The sequence below is a fragment of the Salvelinus sp. IW2-2015 genome, unplaced genomic scaffold (genome assembly GCF_002910315.2).
Source record: "Salvelinus sp. IW2-2015 unplaced genomic scaffold, ASM291031v2 Un_scaffold1108, whole genome shotgun sequence".
Taxonomy (NCBI): Eukaryota; Metazoa; Chordata; class Actinopteri; order Salmoniformes; family Salmonidae; genus Salvelinus; species Salvelinus sp. IW2-2015.
In genome coordinates, this window is record NW_019942729.1 from 181,757 (window position 1) to 202,120 (window position 20,364).

At 42.3% G+C, this 20,364-nt stretch overlaps 1 protein-coding gene across 1 annotated transcript in view; it reads left to right on the forward strand.

Moving 5' to 3' along the window:
* Nucleotides 1-17,589, forward strand: part of LOC112069736 (ATP-binding cassette sub-family D member 3-like) — a 27,856-nt gene extending 10,267 nt beyond the window's left edge. The window contains 7 exon segments of the mRNA XM_070438679.1: nucleotides 12,501-12,564; nucleotides 12,908-12,985; nucleotides 13,122-13,187; nucleotides 14,803-15,012; nucleotides 16,202-16,306; nucleotides 16,494-16,550; nucleotides 16,876-17,589. Coding sequence (XP_070294780.1) covers nucleotides 12,501-12,564; nucleotides 12,908-12,985; nucleotides 13,122-13,187; nucleotides 14,803-15,012; nucleotides 16,202-16,306; nucleotides 16,494-16,550; nucleotides 16,876-16,953 — 658 coding nt within the window. The 3' untranslated portion in view covers nucleotides 16,954-17,589.
* The last annotated feature ends 2,775 nt before the right edge of the window (nucleotides 17,590-20,364 follow it).

A 20,364-nucleotide genomic window follows, 5' to 3' on the forward strand; every position in this document is an offset into this window, starting at 1 on the left:
TTGATTAGATCTTTGTCCTAATTTCTTGCGTGAGACATTTTGGCTATTGTAATTCTGTTCTGTTGTCTGTGCTTGTCTCATTCGTTACGGATTGATTGGGTGTCGTTTTAAAAAAACGTCCGCGTCGGCTTGTGACTCATGTCGGATGAGATTGACATTCAAATGCATGTCTAATTTCATAGCCCTTATTGGTTCTGGCACATGCTAGGAATTACACGCTTATCGGTAGCGTTAGGTAGTTTTGGGATCGAAGAGCTTATTGCACTGTGCTTTATGTTTTGTGTTGCATAGGAAGGGTACTTTTGAACATTTATGAAGCATATAGGAGTTGTGGCACAACTTGGGGTAGTAAAAAAAACTCGAATATTGACAAGGGTGCGAGGGTCTTGGGAACGCTTGGAATAGGTGCTTTATTATATTAGCTGAGTTCTACGGACGACTAAGATGGTGTAATACTTAATGTGAAATAGGGACTTAATTCTTCAATTCAACCATTAACTTAAGCTTCTAGGTAGAATGAATTTGGTCAGACGGAACGAGCTGAGGGGAGGCCACAATAGATCTGATATCACGTTTTCCCCTGGAACACTCGGAACTATCGTCGTCTCCGGTGTTTGTTGTAATTCATCTAGTTTTGTGGCCGTTTTTCGCCATTAGGCAAATACCCCCACTAGGGGTAACATGAATGATATGATCCCTGGACTTTCGTACCAGCAATATGCTCAAAGTTTCTGTGCATGACGGAGCTAGGGGAAAAAATGTAACTAGAACTAACGTTTGTTAACCTGCCGAACACTTCGAGCTGACCTGTGTTCATTAGAGATGCTGCCTCGCGAGCGGCCGCGCTGTCTCTGGACCTTCGGGGCGATCAAACAATCACTATGGAGTAACCCCAGTTCTTCCCATTCCTCCTGATCTGGTCCGTGACATAACTTCTATTCTGCTAGCTGCAGGCGGCGCAGCGGGTTCATATCCCCCCCTGCGGGCACCCGCACGTTCCTGCTAGAGCATGGGATTGCGCAGCCCCCGGCACCAGCCTGGATGGTGGTGTAATTTACGCGGAGACGATATCCGCAATCTTCCCTCAATGTCCTCCTAATATCCAGTTCGTTGCTTTCGGCCTCCTCGGGTGCAAATGCTTCAAGAGGGCCACAATCCATTGTTCTGCCTTCGTTTTACCACGCAAGTCTAAAGGAAAGCTAAGGTTAACTGGGGCAGCTAAATCCGATCTACGACATTCCGTCACGAGAGGGCAGGTTTGACATGGTGCCAGGGTTTGTCTCATGCAGCTTTTATAGCTACATGGTTAAGCATCGGACGCTTGTATAAAGAAAGGAGACCACTTTTTTTGGCCTTTGAAATGGTAATGTTTTCTTTATTTAACTCGGCTGTTTATGGCAACTCTGTTAGTCGAAGGTAATTTTTGCAGACTGGCTTTAAAGAACCGTAAAGGAGACCTCACGTATCTCGTGGTCTATAAAGCCCCAAGTTTTAAAAAGGCTGGAGCTTTCTGTGATCTAGAGACTGTTCAAAGCGATGTTCTAACAAGGATCCGATAAAGTGACGCTCACCCTAAAGAATTGAACACCAAAGAAACAACGGTCTCTCTAAACAGGGACACCACTTAAAGACCAAACCTCTTAAACTGGGGGCTCTTTCAAATTTGGTATGCTTATGTAAACGGCTCTCAGTATATGAGGTGAATTCACACCAAGTTTAACGTGTTGGCCAAGGCATCCATATCGATGAGTCATGCTTAACATAAGAGTGTGAGAGAGGGAGAAACACTTACTCTAGAATTTCATGGGACACATTGCAAGAAGGTTTCATAGCATCTACACTGGCCGTACTAATGTCCAGCATAGGAACAACACGTAGCGTAAAGAGGAAAAGACGATATATTAACCCAGTACGACAACCTTGAAGTACAGTCGCTCGTTTTAAATAACTGCTCGAAGGGCATTTACTCTTTCGATTACAGCTCAGATTCTTAAGTCACATCACTAGCCATCACTGATAACGTACCTGTCACCATCGTTGGGAACCATTCGTTTAGTGCAGCCCTCGAGTACTTCTGGGATATCGATACCCATTCTGTCTCACCGCTTCCGTGAAGCTCTGTGTTAACTAGGGTCCTGGACCTTCTGAACTGGGCTTTGCCCCTCTGGAGCGTAGTTCTGGATGGGGATTGCCGCTAAGGACGAACATCTCTCAACTCAACTCGCCCTTGGAGGGGTTATAAAGGAGTGGATTGGGTTTCATCCGGAAGTGAGAACTGATACGTCATAACCCTTCCCCTACAACATCACTGGTAGACCCGCACAGCAGGGAGCGGGCTGGAGTTCACCAAATCTATCAAAGACCTGTTCAACCCAATCGACTCGTGGCCATGCACGGCATACGCGGAGACTTCATGGTCGATCGAGTCTAGTTTGACACTGTATACAGAAATGTACATTAGTGGCTAGGCGTCTTTGTACTTATTCCCTTATCCCCAGAAGTAGTCCGACGGCAGCATCAGAAGCTACATATTGGGAGGAGGTGAGGGCGGCCTCGGGGTATGTCTAATAGAGATGTCAGGAAACATAACCTCTATCACCTGCATTACGTCACATTAATAAAACATCAGGACGGAGAATGTATGTGTTGGAACTCTAGCGAAAGCAGCAGAGGGATGCCAACCGGGCATACTACCCTACATCGACTGGGGTTTTGTTCAGTTTAGCTTGGGAAACGGTGGAAAGTGTTTAAGTTCTCGGCGGTTAACGACATAGGACCGAAACTGAAATTGTTGTCCACCCACAGCGCCTGGGCAGATCTTATCCTGCGCAGGTCCCTGTGTGAAGAAGGAGCAGCCAGCGCCTCTTTCAGCCAGGGAGGCGCTCTGAAGACTATATTTTAAGGGCTTGTCAGAGGCTCCCGAGGGGAAAGCACCACAATCTTACTGAAGACTTTCTACATTGGTATGCTTCTCGGATATCGCAGGATTGCAAATCTCCTTTCGGGCCACCCTGTCTTTCATAATAAAATCCTCACAGCGCCATGGGTAACGGGTTTAGTAGGAAACGCAAATCGCTCCGCCACCGAGATCTTTCAGGGCTGCGAGTGTTTCTAAGGTCTCCAGTCCCGAGACGAGGATTTTTAGTCGTGAGGGTCTTTTCGCAGTGAAACGGCATAAACATCTCGAAAAAGACATTTTCCTTAAACAAGCTCTTAGGAAGGTCGCAGAGTAGTATAGTTCTCCACTGTCGCGCATACTGCTGGATTAGCTCAGGACACCGAATATAAATTCTCATGCAGTACTCGATGTCAAGGAGCTAGGTAAAAGCCTAGGACTACTAGAGAGGAAGAGGAGAGCGGATCAAGGGGTATGAGACGGCAATGCGGGAGGGCGGAGAAGTATCTTCCGGCAACCCCACCTAGAAAAATTTAGGGGATAGAACAAATAACCTTTCTTTTCCTTAATACACCGAAATCGGTGTTGTAAGCGGTGTGCATGACTACCCTCCACTGTACAGCTTCTATATGCCTGCAAGTCGTTGTGAATGCCAGATGTTTGGTGCAGTATGCTTATAACACGTTATCAGGATCAGGAACCAATTCTCAGCAGACTTCAAGCATGTGAAAATGAAAAACACAAAACCCTTATCCTTATAAAAGTCATATAATACAGAGAGAGTGACGAGATGGTCAAGGTGACAAATAAAGGGTGCATCAAAGCAATGGGACCCGAGAGCACCTCGAAACATGGTAATAAGGCTTATAATCTCGATCAGGGCCATGTCAGTCCCAGACGCTTTAGATCTTTAAGAAGGCTCCATAGGAACCACATTCTTTAATGGCCGAATTCTAATAATTTTAAGGCCAGAAGGAAAAGGTGAAAAACATAATACCATCTTTGCTCTGCTTTTCCTTTCACAACAGCTCAAAATTACCTGTAAGGGTTTAAGGGGCACTGTTTAGTCACTCTAGCACTATTATAATTCCATTGGCGCAGGTAAAAAATTGGATTGGAAAGTTGATCGTAAATAAAGATGTAAAACAATCGGAGGAGAGGATTGATTCAGGCGATTTCCTTATCTTAAAAACTATATGGCACCGACTTAATGATTTAGTTGTTTACAAAGATCATAACTGCCCTGACATTATACCAATTTATAGGGGTGCAGGAGGAAAAAAACAAACTAAAATAATATGTAGGGACTACATCGTTTGTTTGGTACCTTCTCATAATAAGTAACAGTAACTACTAAATCTTTACTCGTGCAATGTTGGTCCCTATATTTCTTAATGTGCAATTGTAAAGTCCTACATGCTATGCGTCTTTAGAAGATAATTTTTTTTGAGGCTAGTAAGGCCGCTTTCAGTAAACCTTATGGGCATTACATCGCAGTGGCGTGATAACACTGGAAACTTATATGATTTTTAGAGGGCTAACCTAAGCCGAAGCTTGCCAAGCTATGCTAAGAGGTAGCATTGAGGTTAGGATTGGTATTAGTAATAAAGTAAAATTAAATTAAAACCCAGTATAACCTTGTACAGACTATATATCATCTCAGAATTCTGTTCTATCGTCATACTGCGAGATCTACAATGTGAACTGTTTGCATCTTATTGGTCACTTAGATTTTGTGCTCTTTTGTCGGGCACATTTTGTTATGCACAAAGGATTCATGTCGTTATTCCTGAGTCCATGTAGTTACTCTATATAGTATAACTCGGGACCATTAATTACTAAACATTTCTTAAGGCCATTTGACACTTGGTTTATTATTGTTATGGGATAGCAGGTACTAGGTTGTGGAATTGAGCTCTCAGGTTCTCCTCATATTACACTGATGGAGTTTAACTTAGTGGTGGTTATAAGTATATTCAGAGTCGATGGGCAGCGGTTAGACTTTTTTATTACCAGAGGTCATGTCGAAGCGTTTGATGATAGAAACTAGATAAGCATTCAGCATTGTGCGATCAAGCCATTGTTCTTCAAGCTATTTAAACACTCGTCTACGGCGTCGCTATGAGGCAGTAAACGGCTACTGAGAACTGTTTCCTACGTACTTAATCATACGGTTAAATGAAACCTTGTTTTAGTGTGTAGGGATGAACTATATTATAAATTTTTGATTTGCATTGCGGGCAACATATATATCGACATCCCCATCTTATCACCCCCGTGCTAACTGTGATTCACCTGGCGCCTTACTAATAGAGTGCACAATCAAATTAACAACATGAAGCGCGCACAGCATGAAGCACCAGGTGGCGAAGGCTAATGGTAAATCAGAATCTGGTGTTTACAGATTCAAAGCAGATGAAGTATAGCTACTAATTCTGTATGCGCGGAAAGTACCTCGTTTGGGAAGTCGTGAGCTCATCAAGGAGGCGACTCATAGTGTAGTATTTGATGTTCCAGCGCTGAGTACTTTAATCGTGCTAAGTGTACTCGTATCATGTATATAAAAGCAGGACCGCACGCTCTAAAATACGGGTTATTTAACACGGTTTCATCGCTCCACTCAAACAAAATCTCAGGATGCGTTTTTATAGTGTCCGAGCGGCTTTCGGATTGAAATTGAAGCATCTCAGAAGGAATTTAACTGTTCCGTTGCCGAAGGAGCGGGCTTAAAAAAAAGATCATTTACAAGGATTCTTGTGTGATAGGCCTACGAGATAGTACCTAAGGAGGGTGTTACGGTAAATAACCAATTCTTTTAGTCGAGTTGGATCAAGGCATATGTCACGTGGGGAAGGTTTTAGAATAAAAAGACACTTGTGTCTCCTCTATAAAGCAAGGATCTCTCTGACGGCATTCTTCTCATTCCGCTAATTTATCTGAGGTTTTATTGTTTAGAGTTATACTATAGAGATACCTTTAACTCCTGGGTTGTATTCGATGAGATAGTGATATGTTGTATCAGTAAAGTCCTGGGATCTGCAGGTGACAGGTGAACATATATTACCCATGAAGTGAGGGATCAAGAGCCATTTTACCGGATAGTGGACCCTAGCCGCGGAGTTCATTCAAGCATGAAAGTGTTGACAACTTAAGAATAACGCTGCTTACCATGAATCTTCCCTGCAAGTGTTAATATTCTAGACCCTTCGATTTCAAGTGTCGGTTGCATTCTCCAAAGGCACCTGGGTACTGGTGTGGTCAAGGAGCTGGATCTATATTTCCTTGCACAGTGAGCCTCTGTGCTTCTTCTCCTCTTTATAACACTGTTACGTGGTATATTAAGGGTCGAATGATTTACACAATGTTCCGGTTCAGGAGTGATTTTCATAAGCGACTTATCTAGTAAAAGCTTATAAATTGTTTGCAACAAGTTTGAGGCATAACTCGGGTACTAATACGTAGGCTGCGGTGTCTATGTGCATCTTCTATAAGTAGATAAAACTAAAGCGCACTTTCTATAGGAGTATATCGGATTAAGACTGTGGATAGCGGACATAAGCGAGGCGTACTGGTCTAGTGAGCCCAGTAGGGCTACAACATTTTTTTTGGGCAGTAACTTGCCTGTAAGCAAACACTAGAAGAATGGAATTTGAGAAGAGCTTGAGCTCATGGAATTACATATCAATACCCTTCAAGACTGTGTGATAATATTTCCAAAGGGCATGGGAAATTTTGGAAAAAGCAAATTCACTTTCGTAAAAAAAAACAGCCACTCATAAAATTCGGATGGATTCCAACAAAAAGTACAATGTAGGAACACACTAATTAACCGAATTATGTCTCTTGTCGGTTAGGTAAGGGAATGCCGATTTATATGATCACTGCGCATAAAAATCAAATGACAGAATTGCTCAACGTCATGTTGCGGTTATCACAGGAACTAGAGAACTATATTGGAATATTACCGGAATTACACACAGAAGATACTGAGTAGGGAGAGCAGTGAAAGAGTCCCCGTGTCGATAGATGAAGACAACATAAATAGTGAGAGATATATAATCATAAAAAAATAGATAGTAGAGTATCAATAACTATAGTGCAGCTTATCAGAAAAAAAAAGCTCATCACATAAGCTAAAAGGACCTGGGAAAACCACCCTCCCAATAATAGAACTTAGTAAACTAGCTGGACCTGAGTCCTTGACATGGTCCATGGGAACGGTAGTGTGGTTAGAGGAGGTAGAGTTAACAACTGGAATAAAAACAACTCCGGACCAAGCCCATGCTGATGCTAACAACACAGTGAGTGAGGCTCATGGGCGAGGTGGCGCTGGGCTCATGCAAGAAAAGTTCCATGCCTACTTAGCATGCTTATTCTTAGCCAGCCGTACGTGTATGGGATGACACCATATCTCTTGATCATGCAGAGACAATCTGTTGTTTAGTTTTAAGGTAAATAGATGGGAGGACGATAAACATCTGGCTCGTATTATAATAGTCTATGTGCTGACTTATGGTTATTATTTTAAGTTTGGAGCGAGAAAGTAATTAGGCTACTAGTGCAAGTACGCGTTCCACAAATCATCGGAAATTTTCATATTTACCTAAATTATAGAACCCATCCATCATTGAGTGATAAAGGAGGAAACTTAGATGGCTAGAGGAGATCCGTAAAAGGAACATTAAATTTGCTAATTGCGAGAGCATTTTGTATTCTTTTAGCCGTAAAGGCCATGAACAAGAAAAAAAACAACCTCTTCCTGTTGAAAAAGCTCTAAAAAGTCATGTAGTGCATTTACGGACGGAATTGCCTACTATGAGAGTGAGGTGTTAAGATGATCCAAATACACACAAGGAGAGTAATGAGATGGATTTTTTGTATGGCACAGTAAAACCTACTTCTCTCATAGCATCATATCATTTGATATATAGATGATGTGTAAATAACAATTGAGATTTTGTGCTTTGGACATAGGAAAGGTTGGGAAAGGACGCCTAGCATGGACGTTCCATAATTAGAGGGTTCAGGAGCTTGATTCAATAAATAATAACATACATAGGGGGCGCAGGCAGGGCTAGCAGTAGTGGAAGTGCGAGTAGGTGAGGAGGATTACCATTGCCAAGGGATGTATCGCTATGGTGTACCATACAAATAGCACGGAAACAAAGAACTGAACTACTAGACACTAGACCACGTCATGGGGTCCATCAAGCGGACATCGAAAAGAAATTATTAGAACGGTGGGAAGATAATATATAAATATGATGCACTTTTACTTAAAGAGGCTGGCCACGTTAAGAGAAACCCAATTTACACATCATAAAAATACCTATTCCAACGCTCATGATGGTAAAGATGCCTAAGACAATATGATCTCCTTGTGGCATGGTAGGGTCCCCTTGTCGGGGCGAAGGATGGGACCGTTCACGGCTGCCTGATTCAAGATTATTCTTAGGGGAGCCGCCAGTAGACTTAGGCTGTCAACACTAGGGTGAGTATAAAGCGCAAAGATACAAGTTCAGGAGCGGAGTTTCAACAAGCATGGAAAGGATATTGCTAGCACTAAGAAAACACTAATAGTTCGACAATTCAAATCCAGCTCTTTTAATAATGCTCGCGCTTTTGGACCATTTTGGAGCTGGTTTATAAAGCTTCTTGAAGCACTCTGTTCATGGGATAACGGCTTGGTAAGGTTGCCTTTTTTTTTGGTCCAGGGTACTCAGGTGAAGGCTTAAACACTAAAGGAGAAATTTACGTGGAGAAGACTGAAATTTATTTAGCACCAGAAAGCAAGTCTTGACAAGCATAAAATAAAGATTGAGAGTAATTAAGACAGACATTTTCCTTACAACAGGGAAGATATCTAAGAAAAGGTGCGAACTGATGTTTAACATGGCACCTGAGATCAGCTAGTCTCAACTATGGGAATTTTTATGAATGTTTTAATTCTGAAGACATTGAACTGGTTAAACTAGAGAGATTCTGAGTGACAGCCTATATAAATTTTATTCATCTCACAATCAGAATTTCAGACTGTGATTCGTTTCGCATGAAAGTGAAAAAAAATCACTGTTTCCAGGCTATAAACAACGCTAACGGATGAAAGTAATATCGTGTTTGTGAGTGGAACGCTCATGTTAGGTTGAAATTTTTTGCGGGAAGAGATGAACTGGGAACACAGGCAGTATACCAAAGAGGGAAACGGAACCAATTCAGCGATTTCTCAAGCATTTGAAAATTGGAACTAAAAACATTTTTTCCTCAACAACTCTAATCGTGTCCTTATATGCACTCGAGAGCCTCTTATGAGGGAAGATATATTTGGCAGTGATGCTGGGCTTAAACTAGTGAGGATAAGGAAACCAATTTTCACGCAGCGGAGTGGTGTCGCAAAGCACTGTGATGAATTATTCGGAAACCAAACATCTTTTTCCTTAAAGCAAGTCCTAAAATGCGTGTTTAATGCACTCTCAGTTAGCTGAAGAGATTTATTTTTTGCTCGGAGTATACCTTGGATGCTAATCAGGAAGGATAGGCTGTTCTGAACAGGCATGCGGGAACTTGTCCAGACGAGTTTCGGAAGCTATGGAAAGTTGCTTGTGAAAAAAAAAGACGCTATTAGACACTTTTCCTTAACGAAAGGAGGTCTAGAGAATTCATAGCTTTAATGCACTCTTTATGAAAATTTTTGCAGTACTGCTATGAAATGCTAGTAGTAAGTCTCGCTCTCATCAAAAGTAGGGATGTAAGGCATGGATCTGATACATATGGGTGGCAATACAGTGCTGTTTGATTTGAAATTAAAAACTTGTTAATCACTCCTGTCATGAATGTTTAAACAGTTATGTTTTGTCTTAGTGAGAGATTGCCTTCTACAACAGGGAACATGAGAGAGAAACAGCGATTACGCAACATTTAAGAGAATCTGGTGAGTTCCGTTAGTCTGTGATGTAAGTCAGGTACATGTAAGATTGGCGTTCACTTTCTGTCTTCACTGGACAAACTGTGATTTTGGTGAGTTTTTAAAAGCTGTTTTTATAATATTCTGGCGATAATATTTAACGCCTTGCCGGTCTTCCTCAGGTGAGACATTTACCATACAAGTTATCTTCGCTTCTCCATGGGCTCGTGGAAGTGATCGCAGTGTACAGAGATTGGATTATTTTCAAAGCCCATTACGCATGATTAATGAAAATTGGTGATATGAGTGAAATATAAAATAACCCAGCACTAGTTACGCATCATTGTTATATACACTCTAGATACAGATTAATTATGTGTGACTTTCTAATAAAGTGTACAGTTTAGACAGTGCAACTGTGCTGATGTTTTGATCCTAGGCAATTAATAGGGGTTGAACAGTTTATCATGTTTTACATTGCAGCCGTAAAGATGAGTTTCTGAATGGGGACGAGCAGTGTGATTTTTGCTCTTCTCAACTGCACTGTCCCGCGCACATTTTATGTGTTGGCAGATGCGAACAATAAACTAATTGGGTATAAGCAGACACATACGAGGTCTATTCTAAGGCAACAGTGGCCTGGGTCTTTCCGATTTCCTTCCAACATAGCCACAGTGGGGAGGCGTAGTTTTCAACGCTATCTTGGTGGATTGAGATCTTGACCGCTAATAAATTCCGAACAACCACATATTTCCTTAAGAATCAAGCACGCGTCAAAGCTGCTAAAATCGCCTACTATTGATGCACGGCTCTTGGTTAGTGAAATTTTCGGCCAAGGCCTAGAGGAGCTGCTGACTGATATACAGAGTCAGGATGTACTGGCTTAAATAGAGGAAGGGGATTTCAGGACTCGGGGGAGCCGATTGAAGTGAGTAATTCGAGCTGACAGAGAGTCTCTCTTTGGGGTGGAGATCTCATAGGTCTACTCTTACCAAGAGAATGTGAAAAAACATATACATTGGGAATTCTCTCTCAGTTTTTAACTTCCATAATATTGGACTCTCACAAGTCGATGAGCCCTGCTCTTAGCTTAACGTACTACTAACAACTCCGCTTATCTTTCCTGGAGCTTTGTAATGCGTACGCTTTCTTGTGAGTTATCATGCGAAATGGCCATGCTTTTTTCGCGCAGGTCCTACTTAGTCGCTTTGGGTTTTAGAGATGCTCTCTTGAGCATGAGGGATAGGTGATCCGTTCCTTCTTGCGTACAGCCAGATGTTCAGGCGGGACTTTTCTACGCATGGTCCACATCATGTTTCCCTCCGTAGTGCTGGGTAGGAGTGTGTTGGAGAAATTTGAGGCTTGTAAAACATCTTACTTCACCAAGGTTCCAATCGCTTTTTGTTCGTATGTTACATGAGTAGGAGGATGGTTCTGAGCTAGGCTCTATTGGTACTCGCGCTCTTCTCACCAGGTAGTCATTGGCTTTCGTCTGTTAGTTTTAATGGTTGGGATAGGGGGTTGCTCTGTGTTAGTATAGAAGGTCTCATTCTTTCTTCCTCAGGTCTACATACTGCTTTTCCCCTCCGGTATTGTTGGGTAGGGCGTGTAATCATCTGAAATAGATAGGACCCTGGTCTCAATTTAGGTTCATCTTCTCCAGGTTATCATGGCTTTCTCAATAGGTAGATGGTAGTTGTGTCAGAGTGTGTCTGAGCCATAATTGGAAGATGGTCTCCTTTTTCTCAATAACAAGAAGATATCACAACGCTATCTCCTCTCTTCTCGTATCCGTAGACTCAGTGGCTTCTAAAATGCGTGGTGCTTTGAGCTTTTAGTGACACACTGCTTTGTGTTCGTCCTTGAATTATTCTTCTGCAGCTAACTGGGTTGATTAACTATGAGGATAATAGGAACGCTTATATTTTCACGCCGAGTTTCTCGGGATTAGAAAGTTGGAATAAAAATCACTTGGTGCGCTGGTAAACCAGCCTCGTAAGATGAGTGGTTTCTGAAGCGTTTAAAGGTGCACTGTCTCATCTGTTCAGTGAAATTTTTTGCAAGTACCTCTTCTTCTCCAGGTTCCACCTATGGCTTTTAATACGCAACTACGAAGGGTATTATGTGGGAATAGGCGAATTGTGTTCTTTGGATACGGAGCTTTGTCGATATGGCAGTGAAATTAAAGAAAACCCTTCTGTAATCTGCTTTAAGGTTCACTACATTTGCCTGTAAATCTACATGCACTCTGTTAAAAGTGCTGTGGGGTAGGAGTGTCTGAGTAGGCTGGTCTCCTCTTTATCTCCCAGGTGTCACCATGCTTTCTCGTAAGTGCTTGGGTAGGGTGTTCTGAGCTAGGCTGGTCTCCTTCTTCTCCAGGTTCAATGCGTATCACTGAGCTCATGAAGGTTCTGAAGGAACTGAACTCTGGGAAGTACGAGCGCACATGGTCTCTCATCAGGACAAGGAATCAGAAGCTGTAGAAAGATGTCCGCTGGTCCCGGGCAGCGGAAGATATCAACGTTGACACATCATCAAGTATGTGTGACTGGCTCAGGTTATTTCTGTCATGAATATTGGATGATGCATAAAATCTTCTTTTAATATGTTTACCTCACTGAAGTTGTCCACGACCAAACGGCAAGGGGTTTTCTGAGGATGAGTGGTCAGTAAGAGTAGTGTCTTGACTGTTTGGTGCTGCAGGTTTGAAACACACACCACTAGCAACACCAATGGAGATATCCTGATCAAGGACCTGACCTTTGAAGTAGGCATCTCTCTCTTTTCTTTATCTGGTTAGTCTCACTGAGAACATCTGGTTAGCAAAATAGACCTGTGTGTTATCAAGATAGTTTAAAACTAACATGACAGTGGAGTGTCTCTAATGAATGTGTGCCACTAGTTTATCCATTCAGTCCAGTTTGACATAAAGAAAATTTTTTGTATTTTTAAAGTCGGGAATGTTCAAACCACTTTTTTGTGATTTTAATGATGATGATTGAGTATTGTTGACGTTCAAAGTTTGAAGGTCACGCTGGCTGGTTACCATGAGCTTATTCTTTTTCTTTTTACCCCCCCGCGTTGCCCCCCCCCCCCCCCCTTGCCCCCAGGTGAGGTCTGGTACCAACGTGTTGGTGTGTGGGCCCAATGGCTGTGGCAAGAGTTCACTCTTCAGAGTCCTGGGAGAGGTGATGACTGTTCAGTTTTATGTTCTATTGATATGACTGTGCCTGTGGGAATGGAAATACTGCAACAAAATCAATTATTTTGGTTGAAGTCGCTTAAGAGTAAACCCTGGAGATAACATTGTGTGTTTCTCCATAGCTCTGGCCTCTGTTTGGAGGACAGCTGACCAAGCCTGAGAGAGGGAAGCTTTTCTATGTTCCTCAGGTAACTAAATGGACACCTTGACTATTTTATATTACCAATTAGGGATGTAACGTATTTGTACCAAACCGTTTGGTTTGGAACCTCGGTTTGGCCCGCACTGGAAACCCAACTGCATCGTAGGCCTATGCCTGTTGAGTAAAACCGAGCTGGGAAAAAAACATTTTCAAGCTTTACCGTTAAAACAACTACAGCCTATGCACACATTATCAAAATTCAAATATCAACTGGCACATTTCAAACGGTCCTTTTGTGATGCGCAGCCGGGAAGTAGTTCTGTACTATGGTGAGTGATGGGGTCGATCCTCAATCTTCGTTTTAAATTTCCAATGTAGGAACATTTTGTCTTCCCAGTAGATTACAACCCCGATGGACAGAGAGTTGTGGATTAAACGTTAACAGTATGTAATAGCCAATGCAGCTGCCAACACCACAAATGTGTTGACACATTTTACACCGACGTCATCCCAGTATACCGGAGCAAGACGGAAACGCAAAGAGACAACACAACATGGTCTCCCTCTGCATTCAAGCAGCCCTTGAAAGAGACGCACTCATTTCAATAAACGGGTAGTAGCCGCTCTATATAAGCAAGCCAAAGTGTTCAATTAATTGGCTAATACACCCTGTGTTACACATACTTAAGTGACAGCCTGTCACATGACCACGGAGTGGGGGATTTACCGTGCTACAGACACGCCCCCTTTATGAGAGTCACAAGTGTGAATCTGGCACTGAAGAAGGTAGTGTCATGGTGCGTTCCTAACCAAGATGGAAGTGGGAATTTACCACATACGACTGGGAAACATCCACTTGAACGGCCCTCCAACTGGTAGTTACTCGTGGGAAACTCGTCCAGCATGCAGAGCACGCACTTCTCCACACATGGTGACCTCTGACATCACCTACTAAGGAAATGGTCCCTTATAACAGCATTTTTCGGCAGTTAAATGCAACAACACATTATTTCTAAAAAGCAATCTATTAAATACATTTTTGAACTCTTATCGTTTGTTTTACGAGCTTGACAGCTGTACTTTTAGTTTAAGGTTGACACAGCTTGTTGGCCATTAGCCAATCGGCGTTTCTCAACTAGTTCAATCGCATGAATGCATCCAATTAGTATTTACGACTTCACAACGGGTAAATTCCCACCTCCCACATAGTTACAAACGCAGCATCAGTGACAACTTGAGAAGCCCAAAATAACAATCCTGTCACAACATACAATGGAAGGAACGCTGAACGTTGTGAACGGCATTTAATTCCCCTGCTGCACTGAAACCCGAACCGTTGCCCCAAAAACTTAATGCATGCCGAACCGTGGGTTTGGTGAACCGTTACACCCCTATTACCGTATTCTATTCCATGTTTTGGCAAATTGTAAATTGGCATCCAACTCTAGTCTGTCTGTTAAATCTCGTTGTAGAGACCCTCCATGACCTCTGACCTCTTCCATCTTATTGGGTTGTGGGTTCATTCCCCACGGGGGGACCAGGATGAATATGTATGAACTTTCCAATTTGTAAGTCGCTCTGGATAAGAGCGTCTGCTAAATGACTTAAATGTAAATGTACAGACCCTACATGACCTTTTGACTTATTGAATCCTATTATAGAGACCATACATGACCCTTGGCACGCTGAGGGATCAGGTGATTTACCCTGACACCTATGAGGAACAGAAGAGAAAAGGAATCTCTGACCAGGTATTGAAGGACTACCTGGACAATGTCCAGCTGGGTCACATCCTGGACAGGGAGGGGACCTGGGACACCGTACAGGACTGGATGGACGTCCTCAGTGGAGGAGAGAAGCAGAGGATGGCGGTAAGACGGATGAGAGGAATACTTCTTCCTGAATGGAATAGTTTTATTTGTTATAAAAACAATTACAATCAAAATGGTGTCTCATACCTCATTGGAAGTACTTTACCATCTATTAGTTCACACACTCCTATCATCACGTTATCACAGAGTGACACCCATACTGGCCTTCTAAACAGTAGGCATTTAGGGTATATGAACATAGAACGTTTTATAGGATGTGACATTTTGAAAATGTAGGAGGAGCCTAGTATGTGTTGCTTATTGCATTTAGATTAAACTAAATAGTACCATTAGTACTTAGTATGTACACTGAACAAAAATATATAAACGCAACATGTAAAGTGTTGGTTTCATGACCTGAAATAAAAGATCCCATAAATTTTCCAGATGCACAAAAAAGCTTATTTTTCATAAAATTTGGGCACAAATTTGTTTATGTCCCTGTTAGTGAGCATTTCTCCTTTGCCAAGATGATCCATCCACCTGACAGGTGGGGTATATCAAGAAGCTGATTAAACAACATGATCATTACACAGGTGCACCTTGTGCTGGGGGGACAATAAAAGGCCACTTTAAAAGGTGCAGTTTTGTCACACAATGTCACAAGTTTTGAGGGAGCGTGCAATTGGCACGCTGACTGCAGGAATGTCCACCAGAGCTGTTGCCATATAATTTGAATGTTCAATTCTCTACCATAAGCCTCCTCCAACGTCATTTTAGAGAATTTGGCAGTACATCCAACCGGCCTCACAACCACAGACCACGTGTATGGCGTTGTGTGGGTGAGTGGTTTGCTGATGTCATTGTTGTGAACAGAGAGCCCCATGGTGGGGTTATGGTATGGGCAGGCGTAATCTATGGACAATGAACACAATTGCATTTTATCGATAGCAATTTGAATGCACAGAGATACCGTGATGAGATGCTGAGGCCCATTATTTAATTTTTTTAATGTATCTGTGACGACAGATGCATATCTGTATTCCCAGTCATGTGAAATCCATAGATTAGGGCCTTATTTGTTTATTTCAATTGAACGATTGTCCTCATATGAACTGTAACTCAGTAAAAAAAAAATGAAATTGTTGCTTTTTATTTTTGTTCAGTGTAGTTTTAGTAAGTAGTATGCCGAGACAGATTTGGGACACAGCCATTGACTTTGTTTGGTCTGCTTCATGTGTGTCTGTAGATGGCCCGATTGTTCTACCACAAGCCCCAGTTTGCCATCTTGGATGAGTGCACCAGTGCTGTAAGCGTTGACGTGGAGGACTTCATCTACAGCCACTGCAGAACGGTACGGACACCACTCCAGCCTTTAGCCTGGACTCGTAGCATGTACCGACTTCTAAATCCCTCTTTTATAATTCTCCAGTTTTTAATAAGTAATAATATACGTTATGTACAAGTTGTCTGCAACATGGTTCCATCTAGTTGTTTGGTGTGATTGTATAGCTGCTTTATGCCTGGTCTGTTTTCAATAGGTTGGCATCAGTCTGTTCACTGTCTCTCACAGAAAGTCTTTGTGGAAACACCATGAGGTAAGATCGCAATCTTTTTCTGGAAACACTGGGACGTTGGGGAGTTTGTGGCTACTGATGTGTCCGTATACTGTTGGGAATGCTCTGGGAGATTATTGTGGGGGAACTCCTTCTGGCTGTTTTAAAATATGTATATTTTGTTTCATTTGTCATGTAGGCAAGGGTTTGTTTAAGTTCCTCTGGTGTAGCCCCAACCATGCACTTTGTACAGAATGTGCTTTCTTAATTATTTTTTATTGATTGTTGCACATGATTTAACAATTCAAGGAGTGAATCCTGTTTGGCTGAAATTAGACTGAGCTTTTTTTTTCATTTGTTTTTTCAGTACTACCTTCACATGGACGGGAGAGGGAACTACGACTTCAAACCCATCACCGAGGAGACCATTGAGTTTGGCTCCTAGACGACCAACACAACACACACCATCATTTGGCCTAGAGAAAGTTGCTCACTAATTCTGCACTTAAAACAAGTTTTTTGAAATAACCCTGTTTTATGTTAGTTTTCTTTTTGACAAAGCTGTATTTAAAAGCTCTTGTTAGTCACGCTGATTGTATATAACTTGTCATTTATGGTCCAAATTGGTCTAAACTCATGTAGATTACAGAATGGGCTAATCCAATCCAGATGAATTATGTTTTGTGTTATACAACTGTGAACTGAATCATGCTTCATAATGATTAAGATGAGTTAGCCCCTACAGAGGACTCTTATCTGATGAATTAACACAGGGAGGTGGAGCCCAGGTGATAGTTTAGTGGTCTATTAGACAAGTCACTGAGGGCAGGTAACAGTATAACCGCTATCTTGTATTTTTTTTAAGGTATATGTATAATATGCAAATGAAGCTGCTCGTTTCCTCTGCTGGGGTGAAATCCTTCCATGTGCTTTCCTAGTCTGGTCCCTGATATGTTTGTACTGTCTAGGACCAGGCTAGTCCATATAGGCCTTTCCTAGCCTGGTTGCTGATCTGTTTGTACTGTCTGGGACCAGGCTAGTCCATCTAGGCCTTTCCTAGCCTGGTTGCTGATCTGTTTGTACTGTCTGGGACCCGGCTAGTCCATCTAGGCCTTTTGTATCCTGGTCCCTGATCTGTTTGTACTGTCTAGGACCAGGCTAGTCCTATGCCTTTTTGTATCCTGGTCCCTGATATGTTTGTACTGTCTGGGACCAGGCTAGTACTATGCCTTTCGTAGCCTGGTCCCTGATATGTTTGTACTGTCTGGGACCAGGCTAGTCCTATGCCTTTTCGTAGCCTGGTCCCATGTTCTGATTGTACTGTCTGGGACCAGGCTAGTCCTCCTAGGCCTTGGGTTATGAAGCCTGACCTACTGTAGAGTAAAGAGGAAGTGTTGCCTGAAGCTGGAGATTCCCTGTCCCCAGGTGCTTCCTCTGTGGCTTTTTCTCAGTGTGTCTATCAGCGTGTCCTCACCTCCCTCTGAAAACACATTGAAAGAGAAGGTCTGAGGAGAGAAACTTTGGATCTTCTCCAATGCAAATTTTTGAGAAAGAGATGAGGGGAAAAGGCCAATGAGAGGAGCCCGGTGTGTTCGAGGGGAAGGAACCGAGCAAGGCTCTGAATCACTCATTTACAAATCATCTATCACAAATAAGTATCTGCACGGCACTCGGTTGAATCCCCTGGACCACGTCTCCTTTCTTAAGCATTACGTACATAATCAGTCGTTCTCCAGCTGCTTGTAGCAGTATGTGGACTTGGCACTAGATGACTGATCAGTTGATGTATGAGAATTGTATGAAATGTGACATGTGTTGCTCTTCCTTGGATCAGGGTGGCGCAGTTGATCTGCAGACATCCAGAAGGCTTCCTTCTTTATCACAGCAGCAACTACTACTATAATATACTGACTGTAGCAATGGTGTTAGTCTGTTGTTGTTTAAAAAGTGAACTGTAAAGAAACAGGCTCTGTAGAACTCATGGTTATATAGGAGAGAGACTGTAATATAGTGATTTGACTCTAAAAAAAAGTGCATGAACCTGCAATAAATTGTATCAACAATGCATTTTCATTAAAACAGAGAGACTGGACTGGAGTGTGTTATTGCCACAGGGTTACCTGTGGGGGAACAGGGACTCTTTTAGTTGCCCAATGTTGTTGAACGTTGCAGATGGAAATGCTGTGAATGGAGACAACGTAATTCCTCGTTCTAGCTGTCGGATAGGCATGTTTGTTCAACATAACATATTTCTATCTGTTCCAAAATGTTATGTCCTGTTGACAGTGTTTAGTGGGCTTCTGGTTTATGTCCTTTTAAAATTCCTAAAGGATTTGGTATCAAATAGAAAGAAACACAATGTGAAGGGTAGGTAGGTAACACTGAGGGAGGGAGGTAACATGAGGGCGGGAGGTAGGTCACTGAGGTAAGTAGGTAACACTGTGGAAGGTGCGTAGGTAACACTATGTGGTGGGTACAGTTGAAGTCAGAAGTTTACACACACTTAGGTTGGAGTCATTAAAACTCGTTTTTCAAACACTCCACAAATTTCTTTTTAACAAACTATAGTTTTGGCAAGTCGGTTAGGACATATACTTTGTGCATGACACAAGTCATTTTTCCAACAATTGTTTACAGACAAATTATTTCACTTATAATTCACTGTATCACAATTCCAGTGGGCCAGAAGTTTACATAACACTAAGTTGACTGTGCCTTTAAACAGCTTGGCTTTAGAAGCTTCTGATAGGCTAATTGACATAATTTGAGTCAATTTGGAGGTGTACTTGTGGATGTATTTCAAGGCCTACCTTCAAACTCAGCCTCTGTGTGACTACATGGGAAAATCAAAACAAATCAGCCAAGACCTCAGAAAAAATTGTGGACCACAAGTCTGGTTCATCCTTGGGAGGAATTTCCAAACGCCTGAAGGTACCACGCTCATCTGTACAAACAATAGTACGCAAGTATAAACACCATGGGACCACGCAGCCGTCATACTGCTCAGGAAGGAGATGCGTTCTGTCTCCTAGAGATGAACGTACTTTGGTGAGAAAAGTGCAAATCAATCCCAGAACAACAGCAAAGGACTTTGTGAAGATGCTGGAGGAAACAGATACAAAAGTATCTATATCCACAGTAAAAAGAGTCCTACATCGACATAACCTGAAAGGCCGCTCAGCAAGGAAGAAGCCACTGCTCCAAAACCGCAATAAAAAAGCCAGACTACGGTTTGCAACTGCACATGGGGACAAAGATTGTACTTTTTGGAGAAATGTCCTCTGGTCTGATGAAACAAAAATAGAACTGTTTTGCCATAATGACCATCGTTATGTTTGGTGGAAAAAGGGGGAGGCTTGCAAGCCAAATAAACACAATCCCAACTGTGAAGCACGGGGGTGGCAGCATCATGTTGTGGGGGTGCTTTGCTGTAGGAGGGACTGGTGCAATTCACAAAATAGATGGCATTATGAGGTAGGGAAATTATGTGGATATATTGAAGCAACATCTCAAGACATCAGTCAGGAAGTTAAAGCTTGGTCGCAAATGAGTCTTCCAAATGGACAATGACCCCAAGCATACTTCCAAAGTTGTGGCAAAATGGCTGAAGGACAACAAAGTCAAGGTATTGGAGTGGCCATCCCAAAGCCCTGACCTCAATCCTATAGAAAATTTGTACTGAAAAAGGATGTGCGAGCAAGGAGGCCTACAAACCTGACTCAGTTACACCAGCTCTGTGAGGAGGAATGGGCTAAAATTCACCCAGTTTATTGTGGGAAGCTTGTGGAAGGCTACCTGAAACATTTGACCCAAGTTAAACAATTTAAAGGCAATGCTACCAAATACTAATTGAGTG